This window comes from Pelecanus crispus, chromosome 2, assembly GCF_030463565.1.
Source record: "Pelecanus crispus isolate bPelCri1 chromosome 2, bPelCri1.pri, whole genome shotgun sequence".
Lineage (NCBI taxonomy): Eukaryota > Metazoa > Chordata > Aves > Pelecaniformes > Pelecanidae > Pelecanus > Pelecanus crispus.
Window position 1 is genome coordinate 48,296,256 of NC_134644.1, and position 19,814 is coordinate 48,316,069.

Here is a 19,814-nt window from a genome sequence, read left to right on the forward strand (position 1 = left end):
AGACACTTCTGTGCATACTCAGGTACCACATCTCGTCCCCGTTATGGAAGGTCTTTGACCCAGATTGGAAAAATCAAGTGCTGTGCATCTCTCAAGCCATCATCAGAAATGTAAACCACCAAGAAAACTTGCTCTCTTAAGTAACCTTGAAAAAAAAAGTCTTTAAAAAAACTATTGAAAAGGAGACATCGCTAACAACAGGGTTTTCAAAATGGTTGTTTCTAGGAGTTGTCCAAGCTTTTTCTCTTCACTCACTTTTTGTTTTTATAAAGCTAATTCTGTATAAAAGGGCTTTTGAAGCGTGTGACCTTCATTTCACAATTTTTAAAAAATTGGAAAAAAGGAGTAAATTTAGAAACATTTTGCTTGATTGTGGAAAACGGCTGTATTACAACAGGATCCCCTTTGCTTGTTATATTTTCAGTACAAAAGGCAAGTAAATAAAGAGACCCTGCATCTTCACAGTCTGGCACTCATCCAAGTCACTTAAATCTATGCAAAATAGGTATAAAATATGAGGGGTCGTCTTCTCCTTTATATGAAGACCCCACCAAACCCCTCTGGGGAGCAAGTCCCCAGCTAAGTAAAACCTCACTAGTTTTTGTACCAGCCGAAGTAGCAGTATTTTAGCTCCCCTCCAACGAGCTGTAAATGCCCAGACTAGCTCAAAGGCCCAGGAAGAGGAACAGGTCCAGCATAATTTTAAGAGCCAGGTGCTGGTTTATACCCTTATGGCTTCAAAGTTAAGTTGCACTTCAATTCACAATGCCACGAGGTTTGAGTAATAATTTAGCAGTGTATTAAAAACAGCAAAGCTTAAAGTTGGTTGGTATGCAGAAGTGGGATAGGCGATGGCTATTTTTTAATTGATTTGGACGAAAGCAGCATTTGGCTTTGGATCAAATGGTGTCGGAGTACCAGGGTTGGTTATAACGCGATACTAATTACTCCCAGTTATTAAGCCAGCACTTATAAACTCAGGTGTCAGTAAAACGACATTAATATGTCTGATCCTAATACTCCCCTGGATTTCCTGCTTCCCATTATTTTTGTTAAGCCTTCACGTGCACTTCTGCAGTACCAACCAGTATTAAACTAGTGTTTTTCAGGAGAAATCTCTCCAAGTTTGGTACTTTGTCAAAAAACATAGCTATTGAACTAAAAAGAAAAGCGCAGGTCGCATTTGCTCTCTGCGCTGGTTTCCTCGGAAAGGTCACCGGTGAGGACTCAGCACTCTCACCACACGCTTCCTACATTCACAGTACTCTACATTCATGTCAGCGAACGCTACTCTCGAACATAAATCGAAGAGACAAGTCAGCGACAAAACTACTTCTAGACTGATAACGGCAGAATGCTACCAAGACAACTCCATAGAAAACCCACTGAAGCAGGAGCAAAATTCAGGTCACTTCTTAGCAAAGCTCATCACAGATTATTATTATTAAATTTTTTTTTTTTAAACCTTTTCATAAAACTTTTATCCTGGGAGCCAGATATCCCCATGTGATGCGCTAATTCGAACAGGCTACTGTGGGACCACCTGACCCCACCTGGTACCAAAGGCTTCCGAATTTTTTAGCTTCTCAGAAAATCACTGCTGACTGACACCCATCTGTTGGTGATCTGCTTCTGGTTCCTCTTCTTCCACATCTGCGTTATATTCTTCAAATGCATCATCATCAACATCTGGAAGCCCAAGTAACTACAAAGAAGAGAAAATACTGTGTAATAGCGAATTACCCGCTTGTGCAGCTTCGCTGCAAATCTTCACACAATACCTAGATGCCACTTCTTGAAAACCTCAAACCCTGGAATTATAGTACTGCATAACAATTTTGACTCTCTTTCTCTCCCTCCTGTGATAGAGAAAGATTTGCAAATGCATCCTCACACCAAATTAAGTGTTCAGAGACTAGAAGATAAATAAAACCAAAGCAAAGCACTTGCAAAAAGCTTCGTGCTCTTCCCTGAGGTCATATCACAAATTGTTGAGTGTTTAGACTTGGCAGTGGTTTAACTTCAGAAAGAACTGTGATAATACTGTAGCAGTAGTTATCTCGGTTTAAGATTGCGTTTGGCAATCCTACAAAAGCCAAAGAAGAAAGCATCCTCATGCAGAACCGGCTCGTATGGAGTAGGCAAGGAGTCCCTAAATACCTAAAGATCCCACCATGTTAAGTGCTTCTCTTTTACCCTTCACTCCATCACACCAGATGAAGCCTTGCATGCTGGGTGAAGCCTTCATAGTGAGAAATACTGTGTATGCAACTCAAAATTGCCTGAGTCCCTTTAAATGTCTGCAAATTAGATTTGGGCTTGCAAAGAATGGCCAGCCCATCTTCCTTGTACAATGTCTGGATGCCTCCACCTGATGGCTCCAATCAGTGCAATGGCACTTGTTCGCTACAGGAAAAGGAGCAAACAGCGATGTTTGAACTTTTCCCCTCTCCTGCAAAAGGTTGCCAAGCCAACAGAAGTCAGGAAGACAGATAAACCAAATAATAGTCAAAATAACGCATCTGTTGTGGAAATCTCATATTAGAATCCTACACTAGCAGCTATTAATATCCACAAAGCAAAATCACACGCCAGGCATTATTGGGAATACCATGTATTTAGCTTGCCAGGGCTGGAAGAGCAGCACAGATGCATGCAACACTCTGTTTAGAGAGTGACGCAGCTGTTAGCTCTCAAAAGAGGCAAAACCCAGAAAAATCAGGGGCGGCGGGGGGGGGGGAGTGACACTCGCTAGGTGGTAGCATGAAAATGAGAAGGCTGTGACAAGGCAGATTTTTAAGGACCTAAACTAATTTCGTCTGTGATCAACATTCAAAATTATTCAGTGGGTACAAAGACAATGCACAGAATTAGCCTCTGGGTTCAATAAAGCTTGTATTCCTCACTGCCAATCGGAGAAAAACAGCTTTTTAGTTGCAGGGTTTCTTCAGCAGGAAAATGGAAGGAGAATTTGCTGACTAAACCCCCTCCTTCGCATTTCAAAAATACTTACAGAGAGACCCCAAGCTGAAAATGTTCTTGTCTTCTGAGAAGAACAAAGAGTAAATACTCCTATGCATACATATTTTTCAAATCAAATGCTTAACTGAATGTGAAACTACTTGGTTCATTTTCAGGATGCGGGGGTTTTGTTTCATGTTGAAGCTAAAATTAAAATACTCAGTTTTTAAAATGCAAAACCAAGGCCTCTAGACTTTCTTATCCACCAGTATTATTTTCACTAAACTGATTCAGTGTATTCAAATTAAATGAGTGTTGTACTGCTCCGTTTAAATCAGCCGGCAGAAAGATCACCCAGCAGAAAGAGATTTGATCACATTTTTTTTGCCCAGCTCTGGTTACAATTCCTCCTTGATTCACAGAGAAATGAGCCACGTTGAGTCTTCATTTCATGGGATACTGTAAGCCTTTCCTGTGCAAAATTAGCATGGAAAACACAACATACACCACGAGAACCGCAAAGACGTGCATGATCCTGAAGGATGGGGACCACGTCCTGCTTTTCACACATCCCCTCTCCCTTCGCCCTTGGGAAACCCAGCTCTCTCCCTGACACAGCATAAATCAAAGAGTGATGCCACTGACATTAGTGGTTTTACGGAGCGTAGGAAGGATGGGGATGGGATGGGATAGGATGGGATGGGATGGGATGTTCCTCCAAGAGAGGCACAGTTTTGTTCTCTCATGGACACTTTAGGATCTTCCAAGGCACCAAGGACCTCGACCATGCAGGTCCTGCTTTTAGGGGTTGCATCTCCTCACTTCCCACAGGACTATGGTCCCTCACTGCTGTTAACCCGTTACTGCTCTCCAGACTGCAGTGACAAATCAGCCCACACCCTGACCCCAAGGAGGGAGGATCAGGGTCCAAAGTGCAGGGAGCTCTACAAATATTGGGTCAAAGCAGAAGGAGGGTGTGTAAAAGATGAGGACAACATAAGATGATGAAGGTGGCTTGAGTTGACCCTAGACCAACTCCTACCTTGTCTTCTTTCAAACACACAAGTTTCTGCTTCTAGTCCATATCTGCTTCAGATATTAAAGTATCAGCTATGTGGCAGACTTGAAAAGACTTCAATGGAGAGCAAAAACAAGGAGGAAAGAGGTAAAACAGGAAAGGGGTGTAGAAAGAGAGGGCTGATCCATTGGCCAAACAGCCAAGAGGAACAAAACTGCCAGGTGGGGACATGTGGGGAGAAGGAGGACAGGAGGGTGGCGAGGAGGGAGGGAGGACAACAACCAGCAGCAGCACTGCCTGAACTACATCTGTTTATTCCTGCTGGCCAAACTACCTATCTGGAGGTAAAGGAGCGGTCACTGAGACGTGTATGTATTCAATGAATATGGGATAAATGGCTTTTACGCTGCCGACTCCCCGCTTCAGGTGTAGGCTTTTTAGGCTGAAGGTGAGCTCAGTGCGGGAGCCCTGGAATTTGCTGCTGAATTGTACAACTTGTGTTTTGGTTCTCTGCAAACTCTGCCAGTTGATGTGATGTCCCTGAGGCGTTTTTTATTATTTGTCTTGCTTTCTTAACTCTTTCAAAGTGCCCTGATTTTATACAAATTAACCTGGTAGTTTTTTAAGTCACGAAAGCAGAGTGACATTGTCTCCTACCAAAAGCTGACGTACAAGCACACTGAAAAATAAGCCAAGTACAAGACCGAGCTTTAGTGGTCCACACGATGCTACACTAGAGATAAGGTGGTTCTCTTGAACCCTGGTGTGAAGGGCTTAGTCTCCAGGCAGGTGTGCTTACAAGCACCAGCATGGACACCTCCGGCACCAGAGAGACAAGGGCATCAGAGGAGCTGGGATGCTCTGAGGCAAACAGTGGTATTTGAGCCCAGTGCTGCTGACATCACTTCAGGCACCCGCGTGGTGGCTGGCACTTCTGGATGCTCCCTGAATAAGTGGATAGTAAAGCAGATCACAGAGTTTTGTGGAAACCAACCCAGGAAGGCAATAATGGGCAGAGACAACATGCCCCCCTCCACCTTCAGTAAAGAAACAGCTTGACCTTGTCTACAGCAGGATTTAGAGGTGCGGTTTAGCTGTGGCAGGTTAACCAACACTTTTTAAAAGCCTCGTCTAAATAAACATCCTGCCCTGGCACTGTGTTTTTGCCCATAAAACATAAGACAGAGATGCCTGAGAGCAGCGAGGGCTGGTCAGCAGCCCCCAGGCCATCCCCATTGCCTCCTGTGCCCAGGGAATTGCGGCGAGCAGAGGGAAATCTCTGTCTCTTACTGAGCAGGATGCTAACTGCTGGGCATCCCCACTCCCACCACCTCTGAAACTCAGGGCCCAGCAGTGTGAGCAGCCAGTCCCTTCCCACGCTGCAGCCCCAGGGTTAAGCCTGCAGAGACACAGCTGGGTTGTTATCATGAGCGCGTGGAACAGGGCTGAGGTGAGTTACTGGGCGAAAATCGTTCTGAGAGCCTTCGGTTAAGGGAGGGGAGGCACTTGTGCTGTGCACGAGGGCATGCAGAGCTGCTGATACACCACCTGTGTCTCTTCCTAAACATCTCCCTTTGAAGGACCCTGACAGAGACTTCCAAAACTGTCTAATAATCTTGGATGTCTGGCTGGAAATACCGAAACGGAAAAGACTTTCAGAAGGTGCTTACCAACCATATGCTAAAAACCTGGCCCCTCCTCTGTGTCTCAGACTGAGTAGCCAGGACAATCAGACACTTCAGAAGAGCCCGGTCTGACCTTCAGGACCAGTGTTTCCTAAACTGCCATTTTACAAACCAAAACTTGCCAGACTGGTCTCCAACAGCAGACTTGGTTGGGATATTGGAGAAGAAATGCCCTGCAAATGCACTGTTAACTCCACGCTGACAGCAAGGTGGTTTCATCAGCAAAACAGGTTCAGCAGAGAAAGGATGAGGAACAGTGCAAAGTAATGCCAAGGACATAATTTCCCCATACTGATGAAAAGTGGTTTTGCTCTGGCAAAGGCCTGAGGGTTTAAAATAACTGTTTCCATACATCTATTGTAGCACCCTTCACTTTCTGAAATCTATCCTACCATGCATGTTTTATTTTTAATAATTACAATAAGAGGAAAATGCCAATACATTCCTTATTAGACCTGTCTACACATAACCATACCTTGAATGATGAAAACGGTTTTGTTACACTGATGCAAATCTCTCAATACTAAGTCAAAGCAGAATCTGAGAAACTTAATCTTTGTGGTACATCCAAGAGAAAATGAAGAGGTACTTGACTACAGTCTGCAAGAGGTCTCTGGCAATTGAGGACACCGTTCTTGAGCAGACAAAAGCATAATGAAATTCAACAGTTAGGAAGCAGACTAGAAAAATGCAGATTGAAAATAAGAGTTTTTCACAGGAGTAATGATGAGAAGAAAAAGTGCCCAGTAGCATTCTACCCTTTAAGTCACCTGAAGACTTTACATCAAGACTGGGTGTCTTTGGGAAGGATACGCTCCAGCTCAACCACAATTTATGTGCTTGGTGGTAGGAATCATGGGGTGAAATGTGATGTATTAACAAAGGGCCCAGACTAAATGAGCATAACGGTTCCCCTCACTTTGAACCTTTTTATTCTGAAGAGTACCTTAACTTGGTTTGACTGAAGCCAATTTCTCAGCAACTTAACCTATGCCGAAATAAATGTGGTTTAAACGAAAAAAGTGATCTGTACCAATTTAATTAAGTCTTTTTGCAGTCCTCTTTAGTTAAACCAATGGAAGTTTCTCCTGAAAAACACAGCTTTTCTGAACGCGAGAAAACAGCTATGAAGATCCAGGAGCCAAATAATGTTCAGGGAAACATATTTATATTTTTGTATGTTTTCACAATTACAAGCAGCTGTACTGATGGATCAGATTTCCAGTCCTTTCTAAGAAAATTGTGCATCTGTTCTATTTATTGCCAGTCTCTCAAAGGATTCTTTAAAATGATGCTCTTTTATGTCGACCAGCTGTGGCGGTCCGTGGCAAGGCAATGCAAGGGTGTAACACAGGGAGGGCCGGTGTTTTCATATCAACGCTCCAAGCCCTCCCTTTTGCTCTAAATACTTGGGATACATTTTCAGTCTTCTCGATTAGTCAGCCAGAAAAAGAGAGGAGGGAAAAACATCTACATTTTCAGTTGAGTCTCAAAAAGTCCATCGGTCAGCCTTCCCACGGACATCATGCGAGCATGGCTCTGGCTATGAACCTCTGCTCTGCTTTGCACCAGCCCAAGTCTCTCAAAAGGAAAGGCTGTGCAATGGGAGGATTTGGCAAAAATGAAGGACAACAGCCAGCCTAAGTCACCTCACCCTGATGCAACCCAGGCTTTGACCAAAATCTTAGTGTTAAACAAGGACAGAGAAAGCTGAGTAAGCAGCAAAACAGAAAAATACACACCCCCTCCCCACAAAACCCAGCTTCTGCTCCAACCTCTTCTCAAGCAATGACCAAACTGATGTTTGCAAATACCAAGTGGCAACCATCCTAACAGCAAAATCTGGACCACTTGGGGGAAAAAAAAGCCAACCCTAAAATAAAACAAACCACTCTGAGGAGAAACTGTATTTCCAGTTTCCCAGGGGTTTACTCTCCCTACTCAGATCCTTGCAAAACTCCTCAATTCCAGTGCCAGGAAATAACTCTGCCACAAAGTCCCGCAGCGCTGACTCGCGTCCCGTTCCTCGGAGTCAGCACTGCATCAGCAGGACGGGAGCCCCCGCGCAGCTGGGGAGCCGATGCCACCGGCTGCCGCACCAGTTGGCCTCCCACCCCGTACGGGAATCTCATCCTCTCAAACGCAGAGATGGAAATAAAAAGGCAGCTGGCTTCCAAGAAACAATTTCCAATTGCCTGATACTAGCTTATGTGCTAACACCCCCGTGCCCAGGCAGTTGACTGGAGATGTAAGCCCCTGCAGAAGAAAAACCACCTTGCTCCATCCAGTGCTATCCTATTAAAAGTCACAGGTAACTGTCAATGTTTAGAAGTAAAAAAGAGGCACTTACGGGTCTGAAGGATTTGAAGACTTTTTCCAGTATTTCATGGAGTGTCTTTTTCCCACAGGAGGAGATGTAGTCCTGTGCAAGCTGCAGAAAAGGTAAGCAGTCCTCACTTTCGCTCCACACGTGCTGAAAGCCAACAGCAACACAAGACAGACAAGGCATTAAGAGGAATTCATGCCGGTCTTTGCACGTGATTTTATAAGGTGACATGTTGTAAACATCTGCCAAAGTATACCGGACCTCCTGCAGTTCAGACCCGCGCTGGGGAGGGGCACTTCAGAAGCCATACTTCTGAGGAGGAACCTTGATTTTATTAACACGAAGCATCAGAAAGCAGGGAAATAGATCCAGAAGAGAAAACGCCTTATGACTGCACCAGCAATGAAGGGTACGCACGCCCTGCGCACGCGCATTTTACGAGTAAAGGTATTTTCGTTTGACATCAGCCCTGCTCAGACCTGGGAGTCACATTGGGTTTTCTCTTCTTCTGCATCATCCGCTGCAGTGAAGCCCTGAGGAAGAGCTAAAGCATCTTTGTCTTCCTGGCGTTAGTGCAAGTGTCACGCAACCCTGGAGGTGGAACCTGATGTGTAATTCTCTTGACGACGCAGAAGAAAAGATGCAAAATATACCCACAGGTTAGACACAGAGCCAAGGAGAGACATTTGGGCACTCGCGACACCACAACATTTAAACCCATTTGGGATATTCCTCTCATCTTGCTCTTGCTTCAGAGATGCTGGTTGCCCAGCCTGGCTCTGTGAAGCCTCTCCCAAAATTGATGCTTATTTTGCTACTATGAGGTTGTCTGAAACAGAGCTGGTGAGCGATGGTGGAAGCACTCAGGCTTCTGCACACAAGGGCAGCACAAGCTAAAGCACACTTTTAAAGACCTTCTTTCTGAAGGCTTTGTGCATGGGACTGTCTTAGGCAGTCTGCTACACAGAGAAGCATAATACCGCCAAATTACACCTCTATTTTTGCACGGCAGCTCTTTTCCCCAAAGTGCTGTGCAGCTTTTTACTGTGCTATAAACAGTAGGTTATGCTTAAACAAGGAAAGAGGAGGGTCTCTCTGAAGCCTAACTAACATTCAGGGAAAGAGTCGGAACAACAGAGGCTTCAATCCCTAACATAAGGCTTGCATGTCACCTTCCTGTTCAGTGGTGAATACCTGCCAGGGATGCAGTTTTACACTTATCAAAAGAAAACACTACTTATCACCTAAGCTGCATCTTTAAGACGAAACTGTAACTGCCTTGCTGTGAACCTCACTTGACCTACATTTTCTTTGCTGCTTGTTGCATTTTACAAGCATAAACATAGTGAAATGTTTTGTTATGAAAAAAGCCCTGCCTTACTGAGTAGGTTCTGCTCTTTCCATATAACCAGAGTCATCTCTTAACCAGCCTGGCAATAAAAGTAAGTTCTTTACAGTCTTGCCAACTCTCAAAGGCACATACCACAAGTCTCATGATACTTCATGCCGTATTAGAGTCATGGGCTTTGTAGTCCTATAAAATCTCAGCTTCTGTTTACAAAAAAAAACAACAAAAACCAAAAGTCTGCACTTTCTGATTTCTGTGGCCTAAAAAGGCAGAAGGTACATGAAGTGAACAACTCAGATGAACCCTCTTTAAAATATCAAATGAACACTTTCAAATGACAACATTTTAAGAACAGCCTTGAGATTTTGGAGGTCTGGCCCACGATTTCTTAATACTTGGGGTTAGCAATAGCCATTTGGTTACTTGTAATCTTTGCGTCAAACTTAAGAGCTGGATGCTGCAGCTTGGCAATTCATGGCTGTGCTAAACCTGTTGTAATTGTTTATACATATAAAATGATTATGATTGCTCACATCCTGATTCTTGTTTAAATTGTGGCTTCTTTTGACTGCTAGAGCTATACACAGGAGCTTCCACACAAATGAAAATCAGGTCCTGCCCTTTTATAAATAATAGCTGGTTTGTTCCCCAGGGAAAGTTAACCCCATGTTGTCCTATCATGTTTTTACAGTCTTTTTTCAAGCTGCACCATGTTTTAGACTCCAGGGTGAATTTGTCAGCAGTAGCACAGAATAAGATGATCTAGCACAAGTGGAAAACCTAAGCGAGTGACTTGATTATTGAGCCTTTGAAGAGACTTTTTTGCATAGCATTGTAAGGCAATAAGCAAGTAAGGCTTCCAACAATTTCCACGTCTGCAGAAGATTTAAAACTTTGGCTGTGGCAACAAACACGCTAGCAAAGGTCTCATGTGCCATTAGTGCATGCATCTCATTTGGAAATGGCTTGATTTCATCTTCCCCCCAAGAAAAATCCTTAACTGTAATAAAGACCAGGGTTATAACACCTGTATATTCAGCTGCATCTACAGTTCTCTGTGGATGCTCAGCTCTGCACCGAGGCAGTGCTGGAACTGAGTCTCACCACTGACTCACGCATCTCTAGAGGAACCTGCAAAAGGAATTTGGCCTCTCAAAATAAAAACAAACATGATTTGAGGATTCAGCTCGTGCTTAGAAAGTTAGAGCAGTCAGTGAGGCTGCACATACGGAGATGCTTTTCCTGGAAAAACCCTGATGCCTGAGAACCTCTTTGCAGTGGGAGAAGCGGGCTGCTGGCAAACCGGTGGACCACAGTGCTCGGCCATGGCTGTGCAATTAAAGACATATTAACCTCATCATCTGAGTATGTGTTTTCCAAGCTTGTCTAGTTTTGCTCACAGTTGCTTTGTGTCACTACAAAAGCACACAGCCACTAATTTCCACCTCAGCTGACCTAGAATCATGGTTGAATTATTTAGTTCACCATCTACACACAGCACATAGCTGAGGCAATTCATAAGGTTGCATCTGGAGGGGTTTGCTTTTCCTCACACCTTTAGATAATTCGGTGTTGCTGGATGACAGAATGAGTCGCTTGCTGGACCACCTTTTTCTAACCAGCCCACCTGTTGAGCACGGCAGCAAAACTTCTTCTTTGTGGGGATAATTCAACTTGCAGAAAATATTCAGCCTCACTGACTTTGTTCTAAAATATTTTACAGGAAATCTTGCATCAAGGTGGCATCATATTTTTATTTGCTTTATCGGTTACTTTGAATACCAGCAATAACACAGTGACAAAACAAATGACAGACTATAAGGAATAGCATCGCAACCCTCACCCTCATTGGCTATGGCTATACAAGTCCAATTAATTTTTTGAGAACACCATGAGCCTCAGGAGCTAAATTATACATAGATCAGCTATCTAGAATGCTGATTCAGAGAGTTTTAGTGTCCAGGTGGTATTGAAAATGCCAATAGGCATCTAGATGGGTCTTCTGCATCCCTAGCATGTTAAAAACCTAGCCCAAATACACCTTTACAGGAAATTAAAATGACACGATTGTAGTGATCTGGAATCCCTGATTTTATACAAAATTCAGAGTTATTCTCCCCCAGATTGCATCTTAGCAACCTCTCCATGTTTTCCTCCTCCTCCCTTTTAAGTTCATCATGCTCGTCATTTCCTCATTACAAGCAGGCTACCATGGACTCCTCTGGCACCTCCTACATAGCTTTTAATTCACATTATTATGAAATGAAGACGTAAAGAAAGAGAACAAGAATACCAGGCACCAGATGCTTATTAAATGTGAGGCTCCTTTATAAGAGTCACAGGATGCAAAAAGGCTGTAAAGTGTGCCACTGTGAACTCTGTTTATATTTACTCACTTTCACACTCCATTGTGTTACTGGAGCCATGCGACGAGGCTCAAGTGCAAATGAGAATCAGTCCCCTGGCTTGTATTAAGTCTCCTTAAAATAAACTTTAGCCTGTAATTGCACGTAGAAGGGAAACTTATCTTCTAGAACGTAAAAAAAGAAAATGACTGCAAAAAACAAGATAGCCAAGGTGGGAGCAGAAATGAAGTCCCACAGTGCACTAGGAGCAGACAACACGATGCTGGTGGATCAGCTCATTACTGGCTCTTAATCACATTAAAGAGACACCATCAACAGGAAAAGAATTAAGAATGACACCTATCTGCCTGTCTTAAAAGTATAATTACTACAAAAAGTGCCTCAAGTAATAATGCCAAAAAGAGACAGAAGAAAACACTGCTTCTACTTTTCCACTGTTTACATTCTGCATTTGACAGGAGTTGGCCCTTCTGCTCAGTTTTACTACTGGCGGCTCTGGGCAGAGAGTCCTTCCCAGAGCAACCCTGGAATGAAAATATGTGCCAAAAAAAAAAAAAAAGGGGAAACGTGGTTTCAAACCCACAAAAATTGGCCAGTGTTGGAAGCATGGGAACAGGGTCTGAAACTGCTTAAGATTTTCTTTAAAGTTGACTAGATTTTGTTTTGAAAGAGTTCGCTCAATTATTGAGCAGCATATAAAGAAAGAAGACACGTCTAAGAAAAATAATGACCTTTCGTTGCAATTTCCGATATCATTAGCATCCAAGCACAGCTTTAGCCTAGTCCTGCATTGGATTCCTATGTGTCCCTGCTTAAGAGCCCAGCAGGCATGGCCTCTTCCAGGTACAGGCATCTCTAGAAGGGAACGAGCGCCAGGGTTTGACAGGCTTATAGGTGCTGGGAAGATGGGTGTGCAGGGCGAGTCCCACCGTGGACCGGGAGAATCGGCACCCAGAGGTGCTCCACTGCCACGGCTGGCACTGCGGCTGAAGGTCTCACGTAACCCTGGACAGATGCATAACTAAACTCGAGGTAACTTCTTTCATAATTCAGCATGACCATCTGCCCGACACAATAAATAGATGTCCTGCTCGCTGAGATTTGTGGTGTGGGAGAAGTCGCTTCGCTGCTCTTTGTTTCCATGATCCCATCTGTCAAATGGGTTCACACTGCACTTACCTCTTGGAAAGGGAATTAATGAGCATTCGTCGAGCAGGTGGAGGGATGCAAGTTGCTCTGGGAAGGGAAGGACCTCCAACATTCCTACCCTAATGGTCTGTGCTAGGAGCTAGTTTTTAAAAACTAAAATAAAATCCTTCCATTGCGGTTAAGCGGAGCTTCGCGGGTTACAAACCCCGTGGCGAGGTGCCGCTTTTTGGGAACTCTTCTCGCACTTCTGCTCAGCACCGGGAGGACTCGGGGGGGGGGGGGGGGGGGAGGAGGGGAACAACCTCCCCCCCCATCCCAAAGCCACGGGTTGTTTTGCCGGTGCCATTTCTGCACAAACTCGCCGCTGAACTGGCCGAGGGGCGTGGAGGGGACGCGGCGGTGCCAGGCCGGCACCTGCCCGGCTCCGGGGTCCCCCAGCCCCGGCGGGCCCGGGGGAGCGGCGGGGAGCGGGGGGGGGGGGGGGGGGGGCGCGGCCCTCCTGTCATCCTGACTCCATTTTATTCCTGCCCATTCTCCATTTGCCGTGACAGCCCCGCCAGTCCGCCTGTCCCTGCGCCGTGCCCCGGCACCCCGGGAGGATGGAGGGGGCCGCGGGGGAGCAGCAGCTGCAGCCCCCGGGGGGCGTGGGAGGAGCGGGGGGGGGGCTCGCACCCCTCCAACCCCCGGCCCCGGAGCCCGCAGCCTCCCCGGGCCGGGGTGATGGGGGAGGCGGGGGTGGGGGGGTGTCCCTGCCCGCGTCCCTGCCCGCAGCCCTGCCCGCGGGGCCGCCCCCCACCGGCAGCCGACTCCATTTTGCAGATTGTGGTGCGCGCTGGGGAGGATCCCCCCGGCCCCCCGCCCTGTCCCCGCCACCCCCGGCCCGCACGCCGGGCCGCCCCCGCAGCCCCCGGCACCACCGCCGCCCTCCATCCCCGCACCCCTCCGCCCCTCCGGGCCACGGCCCCGTCCTCCACCCCCCCGGCGCTCCCCCTCAGGTGCTCCCCCAAGCACCGGGGACCTGCACGGACGGAGGGGGGGGGGGGGGGGGGGATGTCCCAAAGCGGTGCAGGGGCTGCCCGCCCGTGCATGCAGACGCACGGATACCCACGCACGCCCGTGACCGCCCCCCCCCCCCCGCCCCGGTCCCCTCCCGGGTCACTCACGAAATTGTCGCCGCAGGCGGCCTCCGGGCAGAGCACGTAGAAGGAGACGCCGGGCTCGGCGTAGAAGTCCATGCGCCGCTCCGTCTCCTCGGCGGCGATGAGCTGGAAGGGCGTGCGGGCGCACCACCGCTCCGCCGCCTCCGCCAGCGCCTCGAAAGCCATCCCCAAACCCAAACCCAACCCCAACCCCAACCCCGCCGCCGCCGCCGCCGCCGCCGCGATCCGCGCCCGCCCGCCCGCGCGCCCCGCGCGCGCCGCCCCGCGCCCGCCCCGCCGCGCCGCGCGCGCCGCCCCGCGCCTCGCGCCCCGGGAGGGAATTCGGTGCAGACAATTGACGCCTTCTGGCAATTTGGGGGGGGGGGGGGGGGAGGGGAAGGGGAAGCCCGCCTAAGGGCCCCCGCCGTCAGCGAGACCGCGCTTCGCTTTGCTCCTCTCTCTCCCTCTCCAGAACCGATCCCGAATTTCGTCTGCCTGCGGCAGAGAAAGTCCGCCCGGCAATGCCCCCCTACGCTAAACAAACCGGTAGCCCTTGCACTGAGTTTCGCGGGAGCCACCCCAATGCAAGACGCTGGGCTGCTGCCGAGGCGCAGACGGATTCACCCCGTGACGTTGGAAAGCTTTACGGTTTGTGCCAGCGGTGCTGGGGGCTGATGGATTTGCAGCTCGGTTCGTATGACCTCTTCCTAGCGTATCCCAAGCGATCATCTATATGGCTAGCAAGGTATATGAGATACGAGAGCCGATCTGCATTCAGGAGAGGCCTTAGATTTGCGTCGATGCCTGCTGCGCCCCGAAGGAAAAAAATCCCCACAGACCTGAGTGGGTTTTTGGCTGGAAGCCCGGGATCTTGTGGAGGTGGCCAGGTAGCACAGAGCCCAGCCGTGACAGCGGGTTTGCATGGACAAAGGCAACATGGGCTTCCAAATAACGCCCAGTGGCTGTTACCTGTCTCCGGAGTGGCGTTTAACTCCCTTTCCACCATGGGTACCAAATGCCCAGCTGATGGGGTCCGTGTTACGCATCATACGCTCCCCTCGTGCGTATTAGTTGGCGCGTAAATCATTCGAGCGCTGCTGAAGTAACCGATGAGGTCACGAGCGGCGAAGGGGGCGAAGCTGAGCGGGCGGCAATGCCAGCAAGGCTGCAGCAAGGAGGCACCCACCCTGCCTCCCCGTGGCCTGGGGCACGCTCCGAGCACCCACGCTCCTGCGCTCGGCCCTGCCGTCATCGGCTCCTGCCCCCTGGCTTTGCCCAGCTGCGGGCACGGGCGCAGCTGAGCTCGGGGTAACGATACCGCAGAGAGAAACCTCCACTGGCGTTGCAGCTGAGCACTGAGGTGTGGGGAAATACCAGCGGCGTGACTGCTCGTGCAACCGTAACTCGGCCCCTTTGTGCATGTGGGATGCGATTGCCTGCTGTTTTTTCTGCCAAAGGGTGTTTCATTTATTCCGTGCAGATATTCTGGAGATTGCCCAGATATTCCTGGGCTGCTATTAGAGTGGCAAGTGCTGAGCGCCCCTCGCTGCACTTGGAGCTGTGCTCTGACTGTGCAAAGCATGGTAAAAATGACAGATGTTCCAAAAACTCCTGGCCCAGGTCCCTCAAATCCCAGAACCTGGGGGTGCTCTTGTAGGTACTTACCCTGGTCCCACAGCACCTCCCTTTGCCAGGGGAAAATGAGGCCGGTAACATCAATCTCCCACCTACCGCACAGGCCTGGGGGAGGTGGGTGCAGTAATACCAGCGAAGCAATCAGTGGCGGTAGGGGAGCTCCACGGGGGCACCCGTGGAAGATCTCTGGTTTTGCAGGCAGCCTGGGGTGGGAGTGGCGAGTCCTGAACAGCTAGAAAGGAAATCCTAAACCGCTTGCCATTTCCCAAAGGAGGAGGGGGTCCTGCAAATTTGGTCCTCCCAAATGTGACCGCAAAGCTGTCAGGGCTCCAGGGGCTGGAGAGGCGGTGAGTCCCGTGCAGGGCTGTGCAACTTCAACACTCTTTTGGTATTGGGTGTTTGTTTTGTTTTGTTTTTTTCTAAATGTATTTACAAAATTAGCATGACAATAGGACATGGAAAAATACAGCCCTTTCTCCTAAAACGTGACATTGTCAGCTTGCCTGCAACCCATGGGCAGGGTGCCACCACCCGGGCAGACATCTCCCCCGCCACAGCATTCAGCCGCCAAGGTCAACCCCAGTCCTGCCATCTTTTTGCGCTTCCCCGAGACCCGGCCTTGTTTTCTGTCCAGCTCAAAGTCGGTGTTGACGTTGGGTGTTGACACTGGGTAAGGACGCGGTGCTGGGAGCACAGCCTTGGCCTTCCTTCTTGCCGGCAGGGCTGCGCATGGGGTTTGGCACCCGGGTTTGAGGCCGCCCAAGGTGGGCAGCCAGGCAGCTGCGTCCTCCCAGCTGGCAGCACCCTCGCCTGTAGCAGCAAGGGGAGGTCAAGGCTGCGTTGCAAGCAGCCACAATTTCAAATAATCGAGGTCTCAATGTTAACACCTATGATTTATGTGCATTTTCAAAGGCTCACGTGAACGTCTTTTTAGTCCTTAAAACGTCGCTTTGAAGTATGTGCTGTTCGTTATCTCCTGTCTGTGGGGTAGGGAAGCTGACAGGTTTCGAATGAGATTTTAAGTATCTTATTGCAGCACGCGCTGCAAAATCCTTTGTCAAGTCTGACAGCGTAGCCATTCAAACCAGACAGCCGTGCTTATTTGTTTATTTACATGTGACGAGTTGCTTTACTCTTATACCTGTACCCCAAAAGCAGATTATAAAACCAACCCGGTAAAGGATGGTGATTTTGGCAATGCTAGAAAGCAACCTGTGGAAGTGCTGCTTGCAGAGCAAGCCAGGCTCAGCAGCCCTTGCCATCGCACCAATGCCAGGGGCTGAGGGATGGCAACGCAGACACGAAGCGGGTGCAGAGCCTGTGACACCCTCCTGCCTCTCTGTAAGTCAAAAGCAGAAGCACTCGCTGCTCATTTGAGTAGACGGGTGGATGGCCAGCAGTGCTGTACTATGCCTCAGCTTTTTCAAAATACTGCATCAGTCATGTGCGTGGTTTTGCTTCCGACTTGCTCCAAATACCCATGAGCATCCATGCCCCAAAGGATGGCCACATGAGGGGAGCAGCTGTCTTCTTGGGAGAGGAGGAGAGGGGAGGTCGAGAAGCTGTCTGCTGTGGCAAGGATGGCTTGCATAAGGGAAACCGCACCAGAGGGACGGTATTTCCCCCTACCCTGCAGGGATGCACTTCCATTTCCATCTTCCCTCTGGGATACAGCGGCTCCAGTGCTTTCCATCACCCCAATTCAGGCCATCGTGAGGTCAGGAATTGTTCCTAGATCATTTCAGAGGGATGCCACTAGCCAGTAACTATCGCCTATTGGAAACGGCATTTCACTTTGAAGAGCGTATGGAGAGTATTAGGAAGGGACAGCACGTGCACTGCTGTAGCCCTGCTAATTGAATCAGAAATATAAATATTGGCATTTTACAGGTGGCATTTTACAGGTGACTTCTGGTTTTATGCAGGTTCTCCACCTTCTCAGAAATGAAATTATTAGGTCAAAGGTGAATTACAGCATGAGTGTTAAGCAGATGAACCAATTTTCTGCCATTTGCATGGGTTGGAGGAGGTACAGAAGGGAAAGTTTTTAAAGTATCAGGTACCCGGCTCCCAGAGTTATCTTTAAAAAAGCCCTTGCCTCCGAGATGCCTGGCAATGAGCGTGGTCTAGAAGGCTGGAAACTTGACAGCCCTGTGCTCAAGGGAGGAAGGGAAGAGTACCTCATTAGGTGTTTACTATTCCCCTACTCTCCCGGAACACAGCGACATTAAATGATGTGGGGAAAAGGGACGCAGGGGAGGGGGAGCCAGAAGCTGCGGAAGCTGGAGGAGCAGAAGGGTTTCTGAAATGTGTCAGAAAAAGGCAACTTGCCCACAGCTGTGGTGTCTCTCTGAAACACTGAACCACTGTTCTCCTCTGCAGTGGGTTTGAAATCTGACAAATCCAGCCCATGGACTGGCCACCTTCAAGATTTTTTTTCCTCTTTTTTTCTTATGAAGAGCCCTCATTGGTCTGCTTTTGGTGAGCTGCCAAGCAATTCGCATTAATTCGCCTGACCAGCTGTAAGAACCCGATTGCCCTCCCATGGCCCTCATTACGCACCCTTCCTGCTGATCTAAATACAGAAAGGTCAGGAGAGTGAGCTCCAGTAAATTGTTAGAGATACACCCTTAATTGCTGTGCTGCATCGGCTTGTTCTCTTGCATCTCTACGCTGTCTCTGCAGTTTGGTCTCCTAAGGAAAGACTGGTTCCCTTGCTCCAGAAAAGAAAAGGATCAAGAAATTCTAGGGGGGGGGGGGGAAATGGGCGAGGGGGGCTGATCCCCTCATGGCCTTCATAGACCTTCTTTACACGATGGACCTTGAAAAAGAAAATATTTCTTACTGTTATCAGTACTGGCTCATTCGCAACATGCATTTCACATGTCCAGAGCCTTGACTGTTGCACTTGCTTGAGAGATGTGCTGAAACAGCTGTCCCTGCAAAAGCCTGGTCTACGCAGGGCTTTCAATGGTGCTTGCACCATCACAGCTCTACATGTTTTCACCGAGCCTGTAACAGCATTAAATGTCCTACTGCAGCACAGCAGCGGTGGGTTCTTCCAGGCACTCAAGCTGAGTGACAATTGCCCAGCAGGTCAGTTTTTAACTGCTGAGCACCTACACTGAGGTTACTAAAAAGTGAAAAATTCCTGGCTGCTACGGTATTTCCAACCCACCCCACTGAGTGCTTCATCCTCCCTGAGCACACAACCCCAACCACATCATCCCCCGAAGCTGGGGTCCAGGGGCCAGCACGCTGGTATCTTGCAAATTGTTCCCCACCTGACTTCCCCAATCCTGAGGATACTCAGCTTTCCAGAGTGTCTAGACAGCGATTTGTGTTTTCCTTGTCTGTAATGAGGAATGCGGCTGTGGCTGTAGTCTTTGCTTTGGGTTGTTTTGGTTTTTTTTTTTAACCCATTGCCATGGTAAATGGAGTTAAGGAAAGAGAAAGAAAACTGTGAAGAATGATCCAAGCCAAGAAGATGTTGTAGAGGGAAGGTGAATTAGAAATGCATGGTTTCTCAATTAAGCTTTAAACTATCAAAAAGTATTAGTTAAAAATCTATACAGAATAAAGATCCTGCTGCTCCCCCAAATCCTGACATATTCCTTTTGAAGTCAATGGTTGAACATCCTATTGCTTTAGCAGTAAGAAATCAAGCACATAAACAGTGATGAAGATCTGGGCTATGCAAAATCCACTCGCTAATTAGTAGCTTTCCCTGGTGGCATTGCCTGCTCCAAAATACGGACTTAAATTCTAAAAAGTCATCAAAGAACCCCCAAATCTGTCCTCCTCCAAGTCCCTGCTTTTTAGGAATAAGAAGATAATGTGCTAAATGTGAAGGAGATGCCCTGTCATCTTCCCAGTCCTGCAGGCAGGCAGTTTTGAAGCCTCTACTGCTCTTGAGACCCAGGCCAGCAGCATCACACCACGCTGCTGGGTGCTGTGCAGTAACACTGCAGTGTCTCCAGGCTTGACAGTGCATTTGTTAAAGCAGTGGCACATTACATTTGTGAGCAGTGTACTGAAATACAGTGGAAATATTTGATGACTTGGCAAACCGAGGGCGACACAAGAGGCTGGATTCACCTCACCTGAAGCTCTGTAGATATTTTCATTTGTCCTCAAAGCCCAGCATGAAGCCTTCATCCTACTGCATGCAGGTAAAACCACCACCA

The 19,814-nt window shown here is 48.2% G+C and overlaps 2 protein-coding genes across 2 annotated transcripts in view; one reads left to right on the top strand and one right to left on the bottom strand.

The window, feature by feature from the left end:
- Window positions 1–19,814, top strand: part of SH3BP5 (SH3 domain binding protein 5) — a 455,787-nt gene that overhangs the window by 310,448 nt on the left and 125,525 nt on the right. The window lies entirely within an intron of this gene.
- On the bottom strand, window positions 1,595–14,178 carry MTURN (maturin, neural progenitor differentiation regulator homolog). The gene is made up of 3 exons (XM_075706370.1): window positions 14,017–14,178; window positions 8,015–8,137; window positions 1,595–1,705 (listed from the first exon to the last, which is right to left on the bottom strand). The coding sequence occupies exons 1-3, from the start codon at window positions 14,176–14,178 to the stop codon at window positions 1,595–1,597; spliced, it is 396 nt and encodes a 131-aa protein (XP_075562485.1).